Genomic DNA, 20790 nt, shown 5'->3' with positions numbered 1-20790 from the left:
CCTGACCACTATTATCCTTGGAATAAAACAGATAATAATGAAACCCCTTCTTCCTCTTACTAGAAAAAGCTGCCTATCAGTCTTAAGAGCACAGCTCTGTGGGCCTTTGAGTCAGGTCTCGGAGGGCTTTCCAGTGGATGAATTCCCAGAGCCTGGTCTGGAGGCAAGCACTGACTGGTCAAGAGCCTCAGTCAAGCCTGGGATCCCCAACCACGCATGTGACATGGAGTTCCTCGCTGCCCCTTACCCAACGGTTCAAACTTCCACAACAGCAAACCCCCAAACTGCATGGGCACTGCTGGCTGGCAGCAAGGAGAGGCAGGGAGGCTCCAGCTCCTTCTGGGCATGCCTCCATGCTCTAGAGCTGCCTGCAGCCTCAGCAGCCAAGCAGGCACCTCTACTTAGTTATCCCAGGCTGATACCAATGCCCTTCCATCAGTCACTGCTGGTTCCCCAAACAAAGAAATGACACTCCAACAAGCTGAAGCCACTTACTGATAACTAGAAGTTATCAGCAACTGGAGATTAAGATATGCTACACACATAGGACTTTCATCAGGCACTAAAAAGATGGAGACTTTTTTGCCTCAGCAATACCTGTTTGCAATGTTCTTACTGTAGGACTTTTCCCACCTTCGCTTGAACATAGCCCGAAAGGAGAAGCCAACTCCACTCCTTCCCATTCTTCTAAACATTCAAATCCCATAAGAAAAAAAAAAAAAAAAAGGAATTCATGGTAAGGAGAGACATTTCTCTAAAGACAACTTGTGTGTAAGACTTCCCATCACTGGTAAGCAACCTTTCTGGGTGCCTGTCCCTATGCCTTTACACTGAGGATATCTTGAAACCATACCATACAACCTCAACCAGTTATCCAGAGAAAGCAGACAGTCAGATGGTGACACGTTAGCTATGTATGCAGAGGTGTGGGTGGCAGGCTCCCTGGCTGTCGTCACTCCTTGAGTGCCTGGAAGCATTCCTGCAGAAGGCCAGCCTTGGTAATTAACTACATCCAGTGTTGTTCCCATGAAGTCTCCAAACTTCTCCATGAAGGGTCAAGTAGGACTCTGGGGCACTCACCATAAGGAGATGAGGAACTGAACAGCTAATGGTAGAGAAGTGGATGCCTCCCTAAGAAAGTTTTCTTTTAATGCCAGTTAAGAGATGAAGAGCACCATGCCATTCGCACCAAGATGCAGGACTGGCCATGTAACAGTCCTGGCTCACCAAAAGCAGAGCAGATTGCAATATGAAAATACAAAGATCAGAAGACCCATAGAAGCCCCACAAAGATCAACCCAGTATGTCTTGCTATTATCAGAGATAGCCTCCCTATCCTAGTCATACACAAAATCATTCAACTGTTGGGTTAGTTTAAAGGCCTGTTCCTCTTTTTCTTCTTAGTGAATGAAAGTTGCTGTAAAACCACTTTCTCTGTATAGTAGATGTCTTAATTTAGAAAAACCTTCAGTACGATTTCAGACAACATCCTCGTAACCAATTTGGGGAGATACAGACATAGACTAGACTGGACACCGTGGACAGAAACCTGGCTGAATTTTCAGGCTCAGAGGGCAGCAATGAACAGTCGGACACCAACCAGTTACAAGTGGCCTTCCCCAGGTATTCATATTCAAGCCAAAACTGTTTAATACTGTCATATTTAACTCAATAATCAATAACCTCAACAGTGGGATGGAAATACAGAGCCACTACTTCTTGCCAAAGGCAATTCCTAGAAACGAGCAGAGAAGGGGAGTCCAGGGCAGAAGGGAGGCAGACTGCAGTCTCACTTGGATCATAACAGGATTCTACTGTGAAGAGGTTTGAGATGCAACTCTCCTTGTGCAATTTAATCTTCCAGAAAGGAAAAATAGCTGGGATTTTGTGCTGAAGGTGCTTTCACAGTAAGTCAAGCATCTAGCTTCTCCTCTACACATTCAGGTCACAGAGAAGACAATCACAGTGATGTAGCTTCTAAACAAAACACCAAAGCCATTTAGCATAAAATAAAATGCACTTAAATGAGATGCCAGGTCTGGAGCCTGAGAGCTGGTAAGGCTTCACATCAAAAGCAAAAGAACAGAAGAAGATCTGTGTGACTACACTTGTAGAGTAAGAAAGAGAGCCTCCTATGGCAGACTGCGGAGAATACAAAGTGTTATCCTGAACTATGAAAAGAGTAAAAAAATCATTATGGATGTGAACCTCAACCCTCATCCCTTGATAAAATATTTTACAATCCTTTAAAGAGACGATTAGATTTTTTGGTAGAGGTCAAGAAAGGTTTAGCTGACTGAAGCAAATGACACTAATAATATAATCATCTTAGCTTTTTAGCCAGGGAATTGCAGATGTTGCACATCCAGGTATTTCTGTTAGCTTGTGATTAACAAGGTGACACACTTGAAGGAACAAGCTCAGCAAAATTCTAAAAGTACTCATTTAATGTTAACACCAGAAGCATTTACTTGATACTTTTCAGCTTTGTTTTGTTTTCTGTTGTGATGGTTTCTGGTTTGGGGATTTTGTGGGGTTTTTGTTGTTTTTTTTCTCCCCCCAAACACATAATACACTGTAGATTGTACACATAATCATTAAAGTTATAGCCAATTTATTACAGATATTATTTCCCTCATACTGAAACAATGTTATATATATGAGTATTTCTACATTAATATAAATACATGCAAACCAAATGAGAAAATAGAAGTCTTGAGTAAAGAATGACTAAACTTGCAAGAAATTATAAATTGTGTACTTTGCAATTATTTGTGGTCACAATTTTACCAACCTATTCAACCTCGCAGTCTCCAACTCTGATCCCAGAGAAAAAAAAAAATATCCTTCTTGCTGTCAGTATTTTGCTTTGCACAGAGAAATCTGTCAGTATCAATTATCTTTTTAATATTATGCTTACAGGAAAAGAGAGTTTTTCAGTGCAGCTACACATTATTTGAAACTGTGGTACACAGCTTCAGAAGCAAGACTCTCAGCAAAGGAATAGTAACACCACCAAAAAAGTGTGATTTTCAAGTACCATGCACAGTAAACTGTTGATATATCAACCAGCTTAAGTAGGGGAAGGCAGAGATGAAGCATTAATGTCATTTTTTCCTGCAACTTCTGCATGTCTCTTTGTAAAAAATGACAGCAATATATAAATTATTAGAACTACAACAGGTAGTAGAGACAAGAGTAGTCTGTACTGTTTTTAAGAAAAGGAAATCAACATTGGCCAAGTTTCTTTATTTCATATTTCACATCTTCACTCAATACTGTTACTGAATGTTTGAAAAATTGTCCTGTACACCATGGATATACAAAATTTATCTGAAGCATTATATCTGTAAAAATAGAAACAATTCAGTCAGACCAAGTGTAACTGAAGACATGGCAGACAGTAAAAGGATTGCCTATCTGGGCTGAACACGTAGTCAGAAAGTAAGACTTAACTAAAAGACCCACAGATTATTAAGGAAACAGAACTATGTAAATCAAGATTTTACTAATTTGTCAGAAGATAGGAGAGATAAAGGTAATGGATTTTATTTTAAATCAATAAGCACAATGTCAGTTTTTAGAGACACCTTGGCGGTCTAATTACATACAGCTAGAAAACTCACTGCCTTCAGGCACCCTCATATCAAGTGCAAATCTGCGCAGTTATAGAATATATTTATAAAATATACTATATGCAAACATCTTTACAGAGCTTTAAATCAAGCCAAAAAGTAAATATACTTGATGGGACAATAGAAAAAAAATAAATGAATCAATGCAAAAATGTGGGCAGTGTGATTGTGGCCCTTCAATGCCAGAGGAAACCATTCAGTTTGTCTGCAACAAAAAGGAGACGGGATTTGCACCTTAAAAGTTGACTGTTAACAAAAATGAAGACAATATCCTCTGTGCTTCTGCAAATTAACATAAAATTAGCTGTCATGACATTTTACGTATTGTTGTTATCTTAAAATATCTTCTAAAGCACAATGTCAACCCTTGAATACCAACAACCAATCACATAATTGAAAGTGAAAGGGTTTCCCAGATAAATTCAAATTGCAAACTACAGAATTCTAAGGAGTGCAATGCTCTGGAAAAAGCTTTAAATTAAATTATTTTACTTGTAAAGCTAGTGTTAGGGTTTTTTAGTTAAAAAACAACTGGAAGCAAGAAAGCTGCAAGAGTACAAATGACAGAATCGTTTTAGATACACCAAGTGAAAGAGTGAATTATCCACTGATGCAGACAGAAACATCCATTTGCTACATTATTTGCTTCCTTACTTCATTCCATTGCATGTACACACAGCTTAAGTATTAAAATGCAGAATAATAAATAAAACGGCTCAGATTACTAGTAAGGGGCAAAACACAATCCATAATTGTGCTCTATCTAGTTTCTGTTTCAGCAGTCTTTTTCTCTTGCAGTTTATAAGAAAGATCATAGTCAGACTTCCAAAAAGAGTCATTCTTTTTTTTATCAGAAACTCAAGTTCATTTGCCCAGGTTTACAACCCAAGACACTTCTGTGAAGGAAGCACAGTGCAAATTATATGACTAATAAAACTTGCTTACATAGAAAGAAATTTACTTGATTAATGTTAACTGATATTCTTTATGAAATACATTGTAAAACAAAGATTAAATAACAGGACTGGGTTTGTGGTTTTTTTTCCTCAGACTTTTTTTCCCCTAATCCCTCCTTTGAAAAGCTTACTGAGTTACAAAAATCTTAATAAAGTTCCAGTCTTCAGCAGATAACCATTATAAATGCTGCCAATCAATGCCAACTAGTGTTTGATTTGCTTCTTGTGCATGTCCAATTTCCTCTGTGATACTGTGCTGCTGCCAGAGTTTTTGAATCTTTTTGAATCGTTCTTTGCACAGATGTAAGGGATTCCCGCGTCTGAAAAGGAGATAATAGGTGTCAGGAATGATAAAACACTGGAACTGAGCACAAACACTCAGGTGCGACATATGAAATATTAGCTAACCCTTTAAAATATTTTAATATTTAGATAACCCTTTAACATTATTCTCTTGTCAGAACAAATCAACAGGTATTTTGAGTAGTAAACTGGAGTGCTACCTTGTCTGGTCCCCCACCCTTACTGCTCAACAGATCTCGCCAGCCTTTGGGAATCTTATGCACAGTCCACCAAAGTCTGAATGTAGGTTTTCAGCAGTCTTTCCATGCTGAACCAGCTCATATTCTATGATTTTGACCAGCTTCAGAAGCAGCAAGCATTAACAGTATCAAGGCCCCAAACTATTCTCATAGGAAGCAGAGATAGGAGTTAAGACAAAGAACTACCACATTAGTTTTAAAATTCCTGTCTTTAAGAGATTTTTTTTCTAGTATTTACCTGAGTCCCTGGTCTGTCTCTCCGTAGTCATCAAGATACGGAGGAGGATAAAAGCAGCCCTTTGTTTTTCCAGCTAAAAATAGCACCTGACATTCTCGTACTCTAGAGAGAAACACAGAAGATTTTAGGTATTCATTTTTAGGTGAATAGTTTAATCACATTTTTTATAGACACTGCTTTTCCAATTCTCACTTACTTTCATTCTGTATAATCTGCATGTACAGTTTTTTAAAGGTGCTTTTGTTTTTCAAAACTAAAAATCTTACTCTCTTCCTGTTAAAAATAATGTAGTTACATGTCATATTATTTGCAGTCTGTGTAAAATACTCAACACAACCACAACAAGAAAATAAAACAATTTCACTTCTTGCTAATCTTTGCCAAAGTGAAAACAGACATTATCTAACCTTTCCTCATATGCAGGAAGACAACTAAAACAAATTTTCATGTTTTCAGCAGCAGCAACAACAAAATCAACGTATTTACCTTCATTGTTTTGTAATACTTGAGTGGAAATAAACACACAGAGGAAACAAATTCACTTGAAAATTAAATTCCAATTTTGTATGATACCTTATCTTCAAGGAAACAACCTCTGAACCATAGTATAAGGAAGTATAGTATACCATAGTATAAGGAAGATGAATACACTCTAGTTTTTAGGCAACCCTGTTATTAACAAACCACTGCCTTTACAAACCACCCCGACAATCACATTTATAGTACTATTCATTTCATGGCCACACACACCATCTAACCTAGCAGTGTAAGCAGAGGTGTTCAGTTCCTTACCTAAGGAATATGCCCACTCCAGAACCACAAGTGTATGTATGTGCAGTACAGGCTCCAACATCTTCTCCTTCTAATTCAGTTTGACAACAGTAACTCTGAGAACATAGCATGGTCCCACACACAAGGCACAATGTTGGGGCTCTGCTTTTATCGCCACCTGATTTTGGACACCTTTTGTTAAGCAAAAAAAAAAAAATATTCATTGTATGTATTAACTCTAGATGGTAAGAAGATTCAAAAGTACAGATCCCTGCAATTTCTATTTCACTGAAACACACAGTGGTTTTGCTGGAAGAGATGACAATCAATATGTGCCAGTAACTTTATGATTCTACACATCTTTCTGAGGCTTTCAGGTTAGAGGTTTCCCAGTTCATCAAAAGGAGCAGAAGACTTTAGGGGTCCTCACTATAATTGCATACAACTTACGAGAAATTGGATGCTTGGTTAATGAGGCAGCTGTAGTCATCCGGAAGGTCTATTAATTTGTTGGATTCTCTTGCATAGCTAGAATAAAGCAATCAGATTAACCACTCATATTTCAATGAATCATACACAGTGATTTCAAACTCATTCATGTTTTTCTGACTCATCTAATAGAATCTGTGAATAATTAAATTTTTAAAGTTTTTCTCTTCTCTGCCATTCATAGAATAAAATGGCAGCACATAGAAAAGGAACCTCAGCTAGACCACCTCCAGTTTTCTTAGTTACATATTTTACGAATTTGAGAAAACACACAGGCAGAAATTCAGAAAAATACATGTCATATCTATGCTTTTAGCTAAGCCTCATGATGAGGTCACTACAGGTTTAACGGAATATTTGTTCTGCTCCCTTATCAGTTTGCTTTATATTTTCCTTTTGTCAATAATATTGAATGGAAAATAGTCTGACACTCAAGTTCAGAGAACTTGTATCCTGAAGAGAATGAAATATTCATGCAATGAAAGGACCTATTTAATACCAAATATTTATATCTTTAGAAATAACAGTTAAAAGTTCATTTTTTTATGGCTGCTATACACTATATTTTAATAATCTTCAACTCTAGGAATAATACAAATTAGACTGTGAAATGTAAATAGAGGTTTGTAACAGAAGCAATGTATAAGAACACAATGAGAGAAAAAAAAAAATCAGTGTCAAGTTAGACATAATCTTGGGAAAAGCAGTTAAGAATCAGCGAGAGGAACACATGGAAAAAAATCCCAACAATCACACAAAACAGGAAATCAATAAAGTGTGTGAAAAGCAAATTTTATTTTTAGCAACTAACTCAGTGTTGATTTCACTGAAGAAATTGGATTCTTTAAAAAGCTCTTCAATGCCTGGTATTTTTAAACAAAGGTTATATGTCTTTTAGCAACAGTGTACCTTTTGAATCAGAAGGTACAAAGCTACTATAGGAAACATGAGAAGAAATGTTATGGCCTCGGATGACTGCAGATCAGTCTAAATAATAATTTAAGCAATATTTCACTTTTCTTAGAAATTTCAAAAATATCTTTGCTTATCCCCCAGTATCTTTGTCATTCAATAAAGCAGACCTGATACTAAAGCATCCTTTAGAAAATATATTTGCAGAAAACCACAGCATTAAAGTTTCCCCCGTCTCTATTTAAAATTTCTCCATGTTTACCTGATAGCATCTCTCTTGCCTTCGAGATATCTTTTTACTTCATTGTTACTACACCAACTACAAGAAAGAAAAAAAACTGGCTTTTAACATTAATGGATGATACTTTCCAAAAACAAATAAGTAAAAATTCTGAAGTACATCTATTCAATAATCTCTACAACCAAAATTATTTATTTCAAAACACTTCTTTCACAAATGCTTTTTCAAAGTCTACTATTCCTTTCCATATATGCACTCCTGGGAGAATACTTATATTACTACCTTGTGCAGAATTCCTTATTATATTTAAACTAAGCATAAAACCACAACTTACCTTTCTATTAAGGTGTTCAGAATCTCACTATTTTCTTGAAAAAGGCAAGTGAGGTTGTTTGGCAAGGAAAGATAGCTACATAAGTGTTCAAACTGGTTTGTTCCATTTACTGTAAAAAAAGAAAAAAGTGTAATTCTCATAGTGGCATTTTTTTAATGACATTAACTATAATAAATGAAATACAGCCCTAAATGGGACAGGTGATTTTTTGGGTGCGTTCTTTGTTTTGTTTTTTTCAATTGTATTCCCCCACACCCAAAATGTGATATGAAAGTGCTAGTAAAGGCACCAGAAGCTAAGTTGGAAAACTTTCCTCAAACTTCCCCTCTAAGTATGTTTCAAGCCTGTTCATGTAAGAACCACAACAGAGAGCTCAATGGTCTTTACAACTTAGTATGTCTTCATTTTAATGTCATCCATTAAATGGCTACTTTGTGGTCCTTGTAGTCCGTGACACAAGTTGAGACAGGCGATTGGTGACAGTATACCAGTGAAGTATACCACAGCCTCAGAAATACAGAAATTCCAAATGCCTGCAATGCTAAACTCTTCAAAAATATTACGTAGGACACAATTGCTACATTGCCATATTCATAACACTACTCTACTGGTTAAAATCCCTGGGCCTCTGCTCTCCCAACTCTGAGGACAAAGAGTACCTGTACCCCTTCTATGGCACAGCCTCTTTTGCTCCTGAATAAAGGAGTGAAGAAAATTAAAATGAAAGCTGCACTCACATCCCTCTCATGGCCAAGTGATTCCTGTTTCACAACCCCCAATAAAATACTAGAGAAGAGCAATACAGGCCAGCTGTGGGATCAATGGGTCATGGGGCAGGGGAGTGGGTAGGGAAAGCAAAACATCCAATGCTACAGCACCATTAGGACATCCCTTGGTGGCAGGGACCTGCAGGCAGGGATCCAAGCACCTGGGACTTGAGGACTGTAACAAAATGAAGCAAAGCCTTCCTCTTCCTCTCTCCTAAAACCAACTCTTTAAAGGCCCACGGACTTACTGTCTGGAAGTACAGCTGCACTTCGTACCTCATCTTTAGAGTATCTCTAACAAAGAAGTTAAGCGGTCACTACTGGTCCAGACTATGAATTTGAGAAAACTTGTTACAGAAAATCAAAGTTCAGAAATAGAGGTTTGTTGGGGTTCTTTTGGCCCAAATGCTTAAGCATCACTATTGTTAAATGAAAATTATCTACATCTTAAACACAATTTGTTAAGAAGATACGTATCAAGGAAACATCCTACAAGTTCTGTAGCTGTTCTCATGTCAGCTCAGCTGACATGTCATACTTTGTTTTAAACATGGGAATCTTGAAGCAGTGTGAACCTACTTATCATTACTGTAATATATTCAGATTTACATTCAGTCCCTACATACTTCACTGTCCTCCACGTATGTGTATGTTAATCACATCAATTATTCGGGGTGTAACATAACATCAGTGTACTTGGAGATTTTAATTGTTAGCAGATGCTGATTTGAATGAAATCAATGTAAGCAAAAGCAGGTCTCACTTGAAAACAGTAATAAATAGATTTGAAATAATCAATATTTCACTTTTTAACAGAAGAGCATCAGTTTCTGTTTTAAGTGATCTAGAACTGCATTGGCTTTGATGTTAAATACAGTTTTTAAAAGGAAACAATTCTTTTTTTTGCCTTTTTCATTATGCAGGTATGATTCTGCACTGGTAATAAAACCCAACATTCATTCATTCAGCTTCTTCAGAAAAGAGAGTTTAAATGTAATTTACTTCGTCCATAAATGTTTGTATCTTTTGAAAAGCTGATTTAATACAAAGCAGACAGTACCTTGAATTTCTGAGGGTGCTGGGACTCCATTTAAGTAATGGAAAAACAAAGCAGAACATCTCAGGAAAGGCATGATTCCAGCTTTTAGATTCCTCCACAGGTGCCAGCCTGAGGAAATTTCTTTCAAGGCACTTAAGAAAACACAATAAAAAAGTTTGCTTTTATTTAATCATTTCCGTCTGAAAGCTATATTTAGTAAGTCTTCAGTTGAAACAAGCATTATGCAAAGTGTTTATTTCAAAGCTAATTCCAAGAAAAACAATGAAATAGCGATTCATAAAAATGTAACCAACTGGGACAGTAAACTAAGGAAAATTCTGCATAGACATTTCAGATCCTAACAAGTTTCCTGTACTCAGATACTGCCAATTCCAGATTCTACACATCTGCAAACTAAAAAAGTTGTTCCAGAGCATAATCTTCATGAGCACAGAGGAATTTATAGGAATAGTTACTTGAAAATTACATCTAGAAGTAGTGGATAAGAAACAAGATGCAAGAGTTCGCAAGTTAAAAGTCTCATCTTTGACAGCATTAGTATATAGAAGCAGAGAGTCATTAAGGTAAGATCATCAAGTCCAACCATCAACCCAACACCACCATGCCCACTAAACAACGTCCCGCAGCGCCACGTCCACACGTTCCTTGAACACCTCCAGCAAGGGTGACTCTACCACCTCCCTGGGCAGCCTGTTCCAATGCTTCACCACTCTCCCAGTAAAGACATTTTTCCTAATATCCAGCCTAAACCTCCCCTGGCGCAACTTGAGGCTGTTTCCTCTTGTCCTATCACTTGTCACTTGGGAGAAGAGACCAGCACCCACCTCTCTGCAACCCCCTTTCAGGTAATTGTAGGGAGCGATAAGGTCTCCCCTCAGCCTTCTCTCTTCTGCAGACTGAACAACCCCAGTTCCCTCAGCCGCTCCTCATCAGACTTGTGCTCCAGACCCCTCAACAGCTTCGTCGCCCTTCTCCGGACAAGCTCCAGCACCTCCATGTCCTTCTTGTAGCGAGGGGCCCAAAAATGAACACAGTGTTCGAGGTGCGGCCTCACCAGCGCCGAGTACAGGGGCACGATCACCTCCCTACTCCTGCTGGCCACACTGTTTCTGATACAGGCCAGGATGCCATTGGCCTTCTTGGCCACCTGGGCACACTGCTGGCTCATATTCAGCCGGCTGTCGACCAGCACCCCCAGGTCCTTTTCTGCGAGGGGGCTTTCCAGCCACTCGTTCTCAAGCCTGTCGCGTTGCACGAGGTTGTTGTGGAAAAAGTGTAGAACCCAGCACTTGGCCTTATTAAACCTCATACAATTGGCCTTGGCCCATCGATCCAGCCTGTCCAGATCCCTCTGCAGAGCCTTCCTACCCTCAAGCAGATCAACACTCCCACCCAGCTTGGTGTCATCTGCAAACTTGCTAAGGGAGCACTCAATCCCTTCATCCAGATCATCAATAAAGATATTAAACAAGACCAGCCCCAAAACTGAGCCCTGGGGGACACTGCTTGTGACCAGCCACCAACTGGATTTAACTCCGTTCACCACAACTCTCTGGGCTTGGCCATCCAGCCAGTTTTTTACCCAGCGAAGAGTGCACCTGTCTGAGCCACGAGCCACCAGCTTCTCCAGGAGAATACTGTGGGAGACAGTGCCGAAGGCTTTACTAAAGTCCAGTCCATTGACAGCTTTTCCCTTATCCACTGTAGGGGTTCACCTGGTCATAGAAGGAGATCAGGTTGGTCAAGCAGGACCTGCCTTTCATGAACCCGTATTGGCTGGGCCTGATCCCTTGGTTGTCCTGCATATGCCCTGTGAGCGCCCTCAAGATGAACCTCTCCATAATCTTCCCCAGCACCGAGGTCAGGCTGACAGGCCTGTAGTTCCCCGGATCCTCCTTACGGCCCTTTTTGTAGATGGACATCACATTGGCAAGCCTCCAGTTGTCTGGGACCTCCCCTGTTAGCCAGGAATGTTGATAAATGATGGAAAGTGGCTTGGCAAGCTCCTCCGCCAGCTCCCTCAGTACTCTTGGGTGGATCCCATCAGACCCCATAGACTTGTGAGTGTCCAGGTGGCATAGCAGGCTGTTAACTGCTTCCTCCTGGATGATGGGGAGTTTATTTTGCTCTCCATCCCTGTATTCCAGCTCAAGGAGCTGAATACCCTGAGGATACCTGGTATGGCCAGGAGGGAGAAAATATTAAAAAGTTTTATCAAAAGATTAGCCTTTTACCTTCCTGTACACTGGCAAAGAAATTTATACAGCGTAAGTACAGCTACTTCCTCTTCACTGTTAGTGTCTTCTTGATCCATGCCATTATCTTCTGAAGAAGAATGAAATAAAAAGCAAGTTACTTCATATATGCATGTTTACACAGCAAGAATGTAATTTTTCAAGTTTTGAGAAAAAGGCCAAAACTAAGTGAAACATTCCACTGTACTACAATATGATGTAGAGGAAAAATGTTTTCTGCTGCATATCTTATGGGGCATGTTTATGCTATTGTCAACTCCACTGAGGTGTTCATTTACTTGGTTGGCTGGGTTTCTTAATATTCTTGCTTGGAGTTCTTAGCTTTTGGTATACTACAACTTATCCAGTTCCTCTTGCCAGAAGATATAATGATTCCTCACTTCGCTAACTGCCAGTTATTCATCATGCAATGCCTAAGCCAAGTTTCTGCAATAAACACTTCCAGGCACTGCTACATTAGCTGGAAAGCTAGGATTCATGACTAGCTATGCTCCAAAAAACCTCTAGTGTTAAGCAATAAAGACAAAAGACTCAATTTTCATGAGTACAATTTATCGATACTTTCTATGGGCTGAAAGAGAGGTACCAGTAATTTTATTTTGCCACTGTAAACTGCATATTTACAGATAGCACCTTAAGTGTTTTTCTAGTACAGATTTGAGGAATCATTTCAATTAAAGTTGAAAGAAAGTGGCATTACCTGTTGATGAGGTAAGTAAAATTTGTATTATGTGTGCCATAGTGACAAGATGAAACAGGTGAAGATCTCCAGTGCCAAGACTAACCCCTGAAAAATCCTGACAATGTATGGCAGGGAAAGAAAGCACCAAGCTTACCTGTAAAAGAAAACAAGAAAGCTGATATAGCCCTTCTCTTTTTGAATCTTTGCATTTTCTCTGCTCATGCTGCAACTATACCCTTTGAAGGCAGCATACCTCATAAAGCTAATTTTGAAGCTAATTAGCCAGCCATTATTTAAGGGGGGGGGGGGTGTGCGCGCTATTTTTTTGTTTGTGGTTTGTTGGGAGGGTTGGTTTTTGTTTTGGTTTTTAACATCCAAAAGAATATATGTTCCGCCTCATTTTACCCCTTTTTTTATTTATAGATAAGAGTACTTGCAACAAAAAAGAAAACTTTAAATTATATTAAGTAGTGAAAAAATACTAAAAACCTGAACATTTTGAAAGGTTCCTAACCCAGAGTAAAGAGAAAGTTTCCAATGAAGTTTTGACATAGTGCCTACTGAATCAAAGCATTATTAATGTATATTATGGAATACTTACCAATAAATGAAACATGTCAATATCAAGTATGCAAGGAACATCTCCATTTTTTTCATTAGGCACCAGTGCTGAGTATTTTAGAGAGAAAAATAAATGTATTAAATGAACATTTATATATGAAAAGGTTTTAGTGTACTTCAGTTACAAAATAAGAGCCACCTCTTTGGTTTATATGCTTAAAGTACTTAAAATACAAATGTACCTGTTTTGGCCAGAAAGGTGTGAATTCAAGAGTTGTTCAACATTATTGGAAAAGACTCTTACCTACTTGATTATACTGTATTGAAATTAAACAAACCCAAAGTAACATAACAGAGTAAGTGCTGCCATTCACTACTCCCATAGTGACCTTCTTTCATTGCTTAGGTTTCCAGTGCAAGATAAAATGAGATAATATCTCAAGCTCTGACCCAGAAATAAGCTCAAACACTAGTGACTAAACAGAAACACTAATTGTTGTCTGTTGGACAGCTGTTCAAAACAGTTCAAAAACTTTTGCAATTCGCTTAGCTTTAAAGGTTCTCTAAATTTGCCTCACATAACTCATTTGGCCTTATGGACTCAAAAATGCATTGCTAAAGAGTCTCTTAAATTCATTATTTTATCTCTAATTAAGAAAGAGCTAGGTATTGGTCTCTCCATCTCTGCAGTATCCACATTCACAGTAACAAGAAAGTATTAAGCAAAGCACTCCAGCTGACAAGAGAAATTCACACTCTTAATAAATTTCAAGTAATGGAGTAAACACCATCTAAAGCAAACATAAAGTGTCTTGAAAACATTACAATGTATTTAAAACAACAATCAAGGAACAGTTGCAAACTTCTTTACTCCAAGCAGTAAAATCTGATTCACAATAAAAGAGTTTAAACTGCAGCTATTAGAATAGTTTTACAATGTAGCTATAAGCATTAAGTTGCCAAGTTTAAAAACACTACTACAGTAAAAAATATTCTCATGATAATAACTTAAGAATACTTCAGCTGAAGACTGCTGCCTTGCTGGCCAGAAAATTAACAGCTCCAGATCTGTGACATTTTGAAGCTATTTCTATTAGCAAATATTTCACCACCACTCAAATGTTTTTACTTTTGTAAGCCTATAGCCACAGAACTCAACTCAAAAGTCTGAAAAATGCTTCTATCAAAAATGTGACCAGAGCAAGGGACTTTCAAAACCAAACTTTTATTCAATAAGTTACCTTTATGTATACATAGTTCATAGAATACCAACAGATCAAAGGCTAATAGCTTTCATTATTCATAGCCTTGAAAAATAAAACAACACTTTTCCTTCATAAAAATAAAAGCAGTACAGTTGCTTCTGTCAGCTGGAGGGAAGAAGAGCTTTGAAGAAAAATTGATTCGAGTTTTCAAGAAAATCCAAACCACACACAACACTGTATACTACAAAGCTCCAGTCAAATATCTAGCAACATTTTCTCTTCTTCTTCACATAGAAAATGGGTCAGTCATTACTGCTACAAACTGATGTCAATTGAGTTCTTCCCCATAAAGCTGACGACTGTTTGCTGAAGTAGGTGGTATCAATTCTACTAGTAATTTCAGTATATGAATGCATTTTAAAAGTTTCCCTGCTCTAGTGACTGTAAATATTAAAGTTATCCTATTTTATAATACCCTTTCAGAATAGTCCTCTCATGGGTAATTGCTGCATTGGGCTGAACGTCAGACTTTTCACCTGCATCTACAAATGCTTCAAGCTTGGAACATTTTGGCTGCTCTCATTGAAATTATCAACTAATATATGACATTACGCAATAAGTCCTGTCTTATCACAGATCCTACTTTTTAAAGGCAGAGAAGTTTGCAGATATATTACAGACCTCTGCAAATACCCTACTTCCTTTCAATGCTGTATTAATCTTAATTTCCTCCTCTTTAAAGGTCCAGCGTATCGCTTTTCTTCTGTGAAGGACCACGCTTCCTTCTCCTTTGCTCTAGGTACCTTTCTAAATGCAGCAATATAAACGCTGGGAAGAATCAACAGAACTTCTTCACAGCAAAATATCCATGCTTCTCTTGAAATGTATCTTGGAACTGCAGACCAAAACAAATGTCTTCTTTTTTTCCATTCTATAATGAAATATGTATAGGTGCACATGTGAAAATACCAGCTCTTGGTCTATTACTTGAAACCACTACATAAACCAATCTTCTTGTAATCAAGACTAACAATCATTCTGTAAGCATCTTTCTATATCTGTATCTTTGTAAAAAACAGAGTAAGGTGGTGAACTTACATGCTAAGAGAGTACAAAAGTGACCCTGTACTGCCGAAAGAGATGAAACTGTCCAGTGAGCTGCTGCGAATCTTGTTAATGATGTAAGGCAGTCATCCTTTAAAAACAAAGAAAAAGAGACACTGCCACAGTTAAAGAAGTTCCTCAATACGAAAAGATCTTTTGAGTTATGGCATTCTTTTCAGGCCCCTCAGGTGCAGTTTATGGGAGCAGTTTGACTGTCTAAGGATATGACAAAGATATTTATGTTTATGCAAATATACAAGTCCCCTTCAGTGTTCTTATTCTGACTGTTAACATGAAAAACTCTGGCCTTACTAAACTATGTATTTATAGAAAAAAATAGTTTTGCTAGATTTGATTTTTACATAGATCAATAATCAGATACTGACTGACTAAACACTGGGATGCAACAAATAGAGCTATCAAATAACCACAACTTAAAATGTAGATGTTCTGCATTAATAAAGCACAATTGCCTCTTTTTCCACTGATTTCGAGAGGAATTGCTACTTGATCCTTACCTGTCGACAAGGTAAATGACCAAATAATGGTTTATCCTCATCAGCTAAAATTCGTTCTGGAAAAAAACAAAACCCCAAAATATTTCAATATTGTGAATTTAACTAAATTCTGAAATTCACATATAAGGGAGCAAAATGAATACATTAGTACCTATAGTCTGTATCGTGTAAGCACAGCTTCCCCAGCACATTATAGGTACACGTGGATCTTCTTCATTTGGATGAACCTTCAAGCCTACTTTGTATGTTGCCGTACCAAAAGTTGTCAACATCTCTTTTATGCTCTCAGAATAAGGATTCCTGAAACAAAGAAAACAATATTACTAATTCATTTTTTTTCCACTGGCAGCATAGTACTTTTAATGATGAGCATTCACCTCATAGCTGAACACCTGGATTTTTAAAATTTAAGTGAGAACTCCAGTATCCTTCTTTGGATCTGGTATTCTGTAACCTCTTTTCTGTGACAGATGCACTCCCAATTATTTTTTTATTATCTGATTGGAACCAATCTCATTTTTTAGCGTTAAGAATATCCAGTCTTCAAAGATAATATAGTTAAGACTAAATTTGAAGAACTGTGTGTGACTGATGGCAAAATCTGCCATCAGCTGGAACAGGTGTCTTGCATTTTTGTGTGCAGTTGGCAGATAAATGCCTGTACCATGTAATCAATTTCATTACTTTCTCCCCAAGTGAAAAAGGGGTAGACTCAAATACAAACATACCATAGTAGCTGAAATTACATATTAACATGCTCTCCATTTCATAGTCTTCCTTGATGTTTTACTTGTAGTGCTGAGCTATAACGATGAGTCCTTCCATCCAGTACCAAGTAATAGGGAAAGAAAGCTTTATCCTGCTGTTGAAATTTATACAACAGCACTGTTGTCTCTGCACATCCATGCATCACATCCGCCTCTGAAATTCTACTGCATTATTTACTACTTGTGGGTTGGACTTCAATACCATCATAATAATAGTATCAATGCTCCTACTTAAGGCAAAATTCGTATTTTTGCCTTAATTAGTGAGACCTTATAAAAATAGAATGTGATTTCTGTGCTATGTTACCATTTCACGATGAAGTTTTAATGATTTATTAAGATGTAAATACATACTTCGGTTTGAAATCTGGTCTAAATCCTTCAGGTAATTGCAGCTGATCCATTTTTTCTGAATTACCAGAACTGCCTGTACAAACAAGAGGTAATAAAACACCAATTATTCACCTATACATAATTTTTACATTATAAGAAGATGCAGGAGCACATCACCAGAAACTGAAATTCCAAGCTACTCTTGCCACATTTGCCACCATCTCTCAACTCCACTGTGGTAGAACCATAATACTTGTTCTTTTTCATGAACTGGGGTTGTTTAGTCTGGAGAAAAGGAGGCTCAGGGGAGACCTTATCACTCTCTACAACTACCCGAAAGTAGGTTGTAGCCAGGTGGGTGTCAGTCTCTTCTCCCAAGTAACAAGCAATAGGATGAGAGAAAATGGCCTCAAGTTGCACCGGGGGCGGGTTTAGATTGGATATTAGGAAAAATTTCTTTACCGCAAGGATTATCAAGCATTGGAACAGGCTGCCCAGGAAAGTGGTTGAGTCACCATCCCCAGAGGTATTTAAAAGACTTGTGGATGAGGCGCTTAGGGACATGGTTTAGTGGTGGACTTGGCAGTGTTAGGTTAACCGTTGGACTCTATCTTAAGGATCTTTTCCAACCTAAATGATTGTATGATTTTTCACATACAAATATACACATTTCTTCAGACTTACTTGCACAGTCTTCATCTCGAAGTAAATACAGCGCTTTTATTTGCTGGGATGTTGTTTTGATCCACTGAGCTAGGTTTGGTTGGCCTGCAATATCTAACCTGTCCAAAAATATATATAAAACAGAATACACACTTCAGTTAAGAACAAACTATATACAGAATTAGTATTTCATAGGCATTCTATGTTCTTCTGTTTCACAACAGGCTCTTTCTCTGTTGCCCACGTATTTCTCTACCTTCAGTTCTTTTCCTGCAGGTCCTACACTTTACTGTCCTTTCACACTCTAAATTCCATACTATAGAATAACCAAGGAAGGTTCATAAACTAAAATAAACAGGCAGGCAATCCATTTGAGATTATAAAAACAGAAGATAATACACATTTTGAAAGGGGTTTGGGGGGTTTAGCTTGTTTGGGATTTGGGTTTTTTTACCATTTATTGAGGACACTTGTAAAGCAAACAGACCTGTTAAACAAAACTCTTGGTGGAGGAAGCAGAGGAATAACGGTGTTGCTTAAGCATTCACAAAGTGGGCAAAGGAATTCACCATTTTCTACATCATAACTTGTGTGTACTCGTAATCTTTGCTGTCTTCGTTGCTCTTTCGCTTGAACAGCATCAAAATACCTTTAGAAAAGAGCAAGATATTAGAGGCAAATTATTAAAACATTACTTGAAAATTCATTAATTTATATGTTAATGAAGACACTGTTTTGCCTTTTCCCAGATACACATAAGAGAATTATCCAAAGGAAAAAGCTCTACCCTCTGACTGATAAAATATTACTAACTGCACGCTATTCCCAGTTTTTGGCAGCCAAAATCCCCCAAAGTGCTGAAGTTCATTGGGCTGTTAAAATCAATGTTTAATTCTGAACTTTACCTCTCCCCCTAACCCTTATTTTCCTAAACGGAAATTGGTAGAGAGAATGTTGAAGGATTAAAAGAAATAAAATTCTGAGGTTTTACATAAAATTTTAAGGGAGGTGTTATGAGCATTATTCACGTGCATATTCCATTACAGGCCACAACAGAGCAGCAACAGGAAAAAATGGTGGCTGATCTCTGAATCCTATAAGAAAACGAACCGAATTCACTGCTTTGTTAAATGTAACTGCTATTCCAGAAGCCTCTGGAACGGTTTAGAGCGTGCCCAACAATGACCCAAAAATGATCTGAATATAGGCATCTAAGGACATTTCCAGGAGTTAATGGTAACCACACAGGACCATACATGAGCTACACAAGATGACAAAGAACACATCTTCAATGAGCAGTGATACCAAAGACCACAAATGAAACCTGCACCCGGTTATGGTCACAGAATCTCTGGGAGCTCCTAACAGTCTTGACACACAAGGCAAAATTTGAAACCAGGCACTTCAGGAGCCATGACAAGGAGCAAAGCAAGGGCCTAATCAAAGTCAGAGGCTTGAATGGTTTGCATTTGCCACGTGACCTTGGCACCACATAGCACTAAGCACGTTTATCCCCGTCCAAAAAACAAAGAATAACTGGAAAAGGTTTTATTAAAAAAACCTAAGAACAAAGGATAAAATTGAGTTTATGTTGAAGATGAGCTTTAACTAGGTCACAGATGTTTCTAGTTCAAACTAAACTTGATGGAGGAATTAAGAGTGCAAGGGACGCACTCTCATTTAAAACTTCAGTAGAGAGCACAAGAAACAGCAGGAATATGTCTATTACTGAACTGCAAAAACCCAAGAAAATCTAAGCTTCAGTGTTCAGATATACGTGCACCACAGGGGACTACGCATAGGGACAAACAATCAAAGGGAATGAAAGCTGCCATGTATGGCTTTGGATTCTTCTTTACCAAGATGACAAATGGTAAATGAAAATTATATTGTACACATTTACAGTATTTATTAGAATGATTTCTACTTTTCCCTTCTTTCTTTTTTTAAACAGAAAGCTGGTTTCATTGCTTCATGACATTAATTTTTAAGTCTACTGCATGGTATTGATTTTGCCATTAAAATTAAGTGCCATTAGGCAAACTGATGGTATGACATGCTGTTTGGACTGAAAACTTAAATATAGTGTTTTACCTTTGCCAACAGTGAGCATGCATAATATGTCCACAGCTACCCGTGTGTGTTCCACATGACAGATCTGGGTGCATGAATAATGGGTCATACTTTTCTGTATTTAAAATAAAACAAAATTAATTTGAAATAAGCATTTATCAAAAGACTAACTGTTGATAAAATGTTACTGCGTTTGCATTATTATTAAACTTTATCACAGAAGTATAACTCGTTTGATGAAGCATAAAACATATTACTCATCCACAACAACTTAAACTGTTTAGGTAATTAACAAGTATTGTGTCATTTTTTTCTGAATGTACGTACTGTATACTTAAACTTCAAACCAAGCTTTCAGAGGCACTGGGCCCTGGTAAAAGTTCCCAAGATCTACCTGCAGCTTTGGTGGTTTAGTACCACTAAACAAGGAGTCTAAGAACATTAATCTCCAGAGTGAGAGTGCAAAATGATTCAGAGCACAAGTTTTCTATGTGTTTACATACATAGAATCCAAAAGGAACCTTTGTAACAATGCCATTGATCAAAGAGTGATCTGTTTCATAAAGTTACCTAAACTCAAGGTATTGGATTTGGAGGCATTTCAGATTGTATAACTGAGAGGAAGGAAATGTGTATCTTGTGCTTTTACAGCAGTAGATCAACACCTCCTCTCTCTATAATGTT

General features: G+C 37.8%; 1 protein-coding gene across 7 annotated transcripts in view; it reads right to left on the bottom strand.

The window, feature by feature from the left end:
* Positions 1–3533: 3533 nt before the first annotated feature.
* Positions 3534–20790, bottom strand: part of UBR2 (ubiquitin protein ligase E3 component n-recognin 2) — a 57624-nt gene continuing 40367 nt past the window's right edge. For 2 of the 7 annotated variants that reach the window (XM_059835862.1, XM_059835860.1), the window contains exons 31-48: positions 20128–20221; positions 18504–18682; positions 18055–18138; positions 17969–17977; positions 17392–17464; positions 16422–16570; positions 16271–16326; positions 15747–15843; positions 13484–13551; positions 12901–13036; positions 12180–12270; positions 9946–10076; positions 8119–8227; positions 7806–7862; positions 6593–6670; positions 6164–6334; positions 5372–5473; positions 3534–4911 (exon numbers count right to left, since the gene is read on the bottom strand). In XM_059835862.1, coding sequence (XP_059691845.1) covers positions 4770–4911; positions 5372–5473; positions 6164–6334; positions 6593–6670; positions 7806–7862; positions 8119–8227; positions 9946–10076; positions 12180–12270; positions 12901–13036; positions 13484–13551; positions 15747–15843; positions 16271–16326; positions 16422–16570; positions 17392–17464; positions 17969–17977; positions 18055–18138; positions 18504–18682; positions 20128–20221 — 1826 coding nt within the window. In that variant the 3' untranslated portion in view covers positions 3534–4769. Of the gene's footprint in view, positions 4912–5371; positions 5474–6163; positions 6335–6592; positions 6671–7805; positions 7863–8118; positions 8228–9945; positions 10077–12179; positions 12271–12900; positions 13037–13483; positions 13552–15746; positions 15844–16270; positions 16327–16421; positions 16571–17391; positions 17465–17623; positions 17629–17968; positions 17978–18038; positions 18153–18503; positions 18683–20127; positions 20222–20790 lie in introns of all 7 variants that reach the window. The other 5 variants (XM_059835859.1, XM_059835856.1, XM_059835858.1 and 2 more) reach the window with 5 other exon arrangements.

Source organism: Gavia stellata, chromosome 2 (genome assembly GCF_030936135.1).
Source record: "Gavia stellata isolate bGavSte3 chromosome 2, bGavSte3.hap2, whole genome shotgun sequence".
Classification (NCBI taxonomy): domain Eukaryota; kingdom Metazoa; phylum Chordata; class Aves; order Gaviiformes; family Gaviidae; genus Gavia; species Gavia stellata.
The sequence above is the reverse complement of the archived record's forward strand: the minus strand, read 5'-3'. Positions and strand labels throughout refer to the sequence as shown.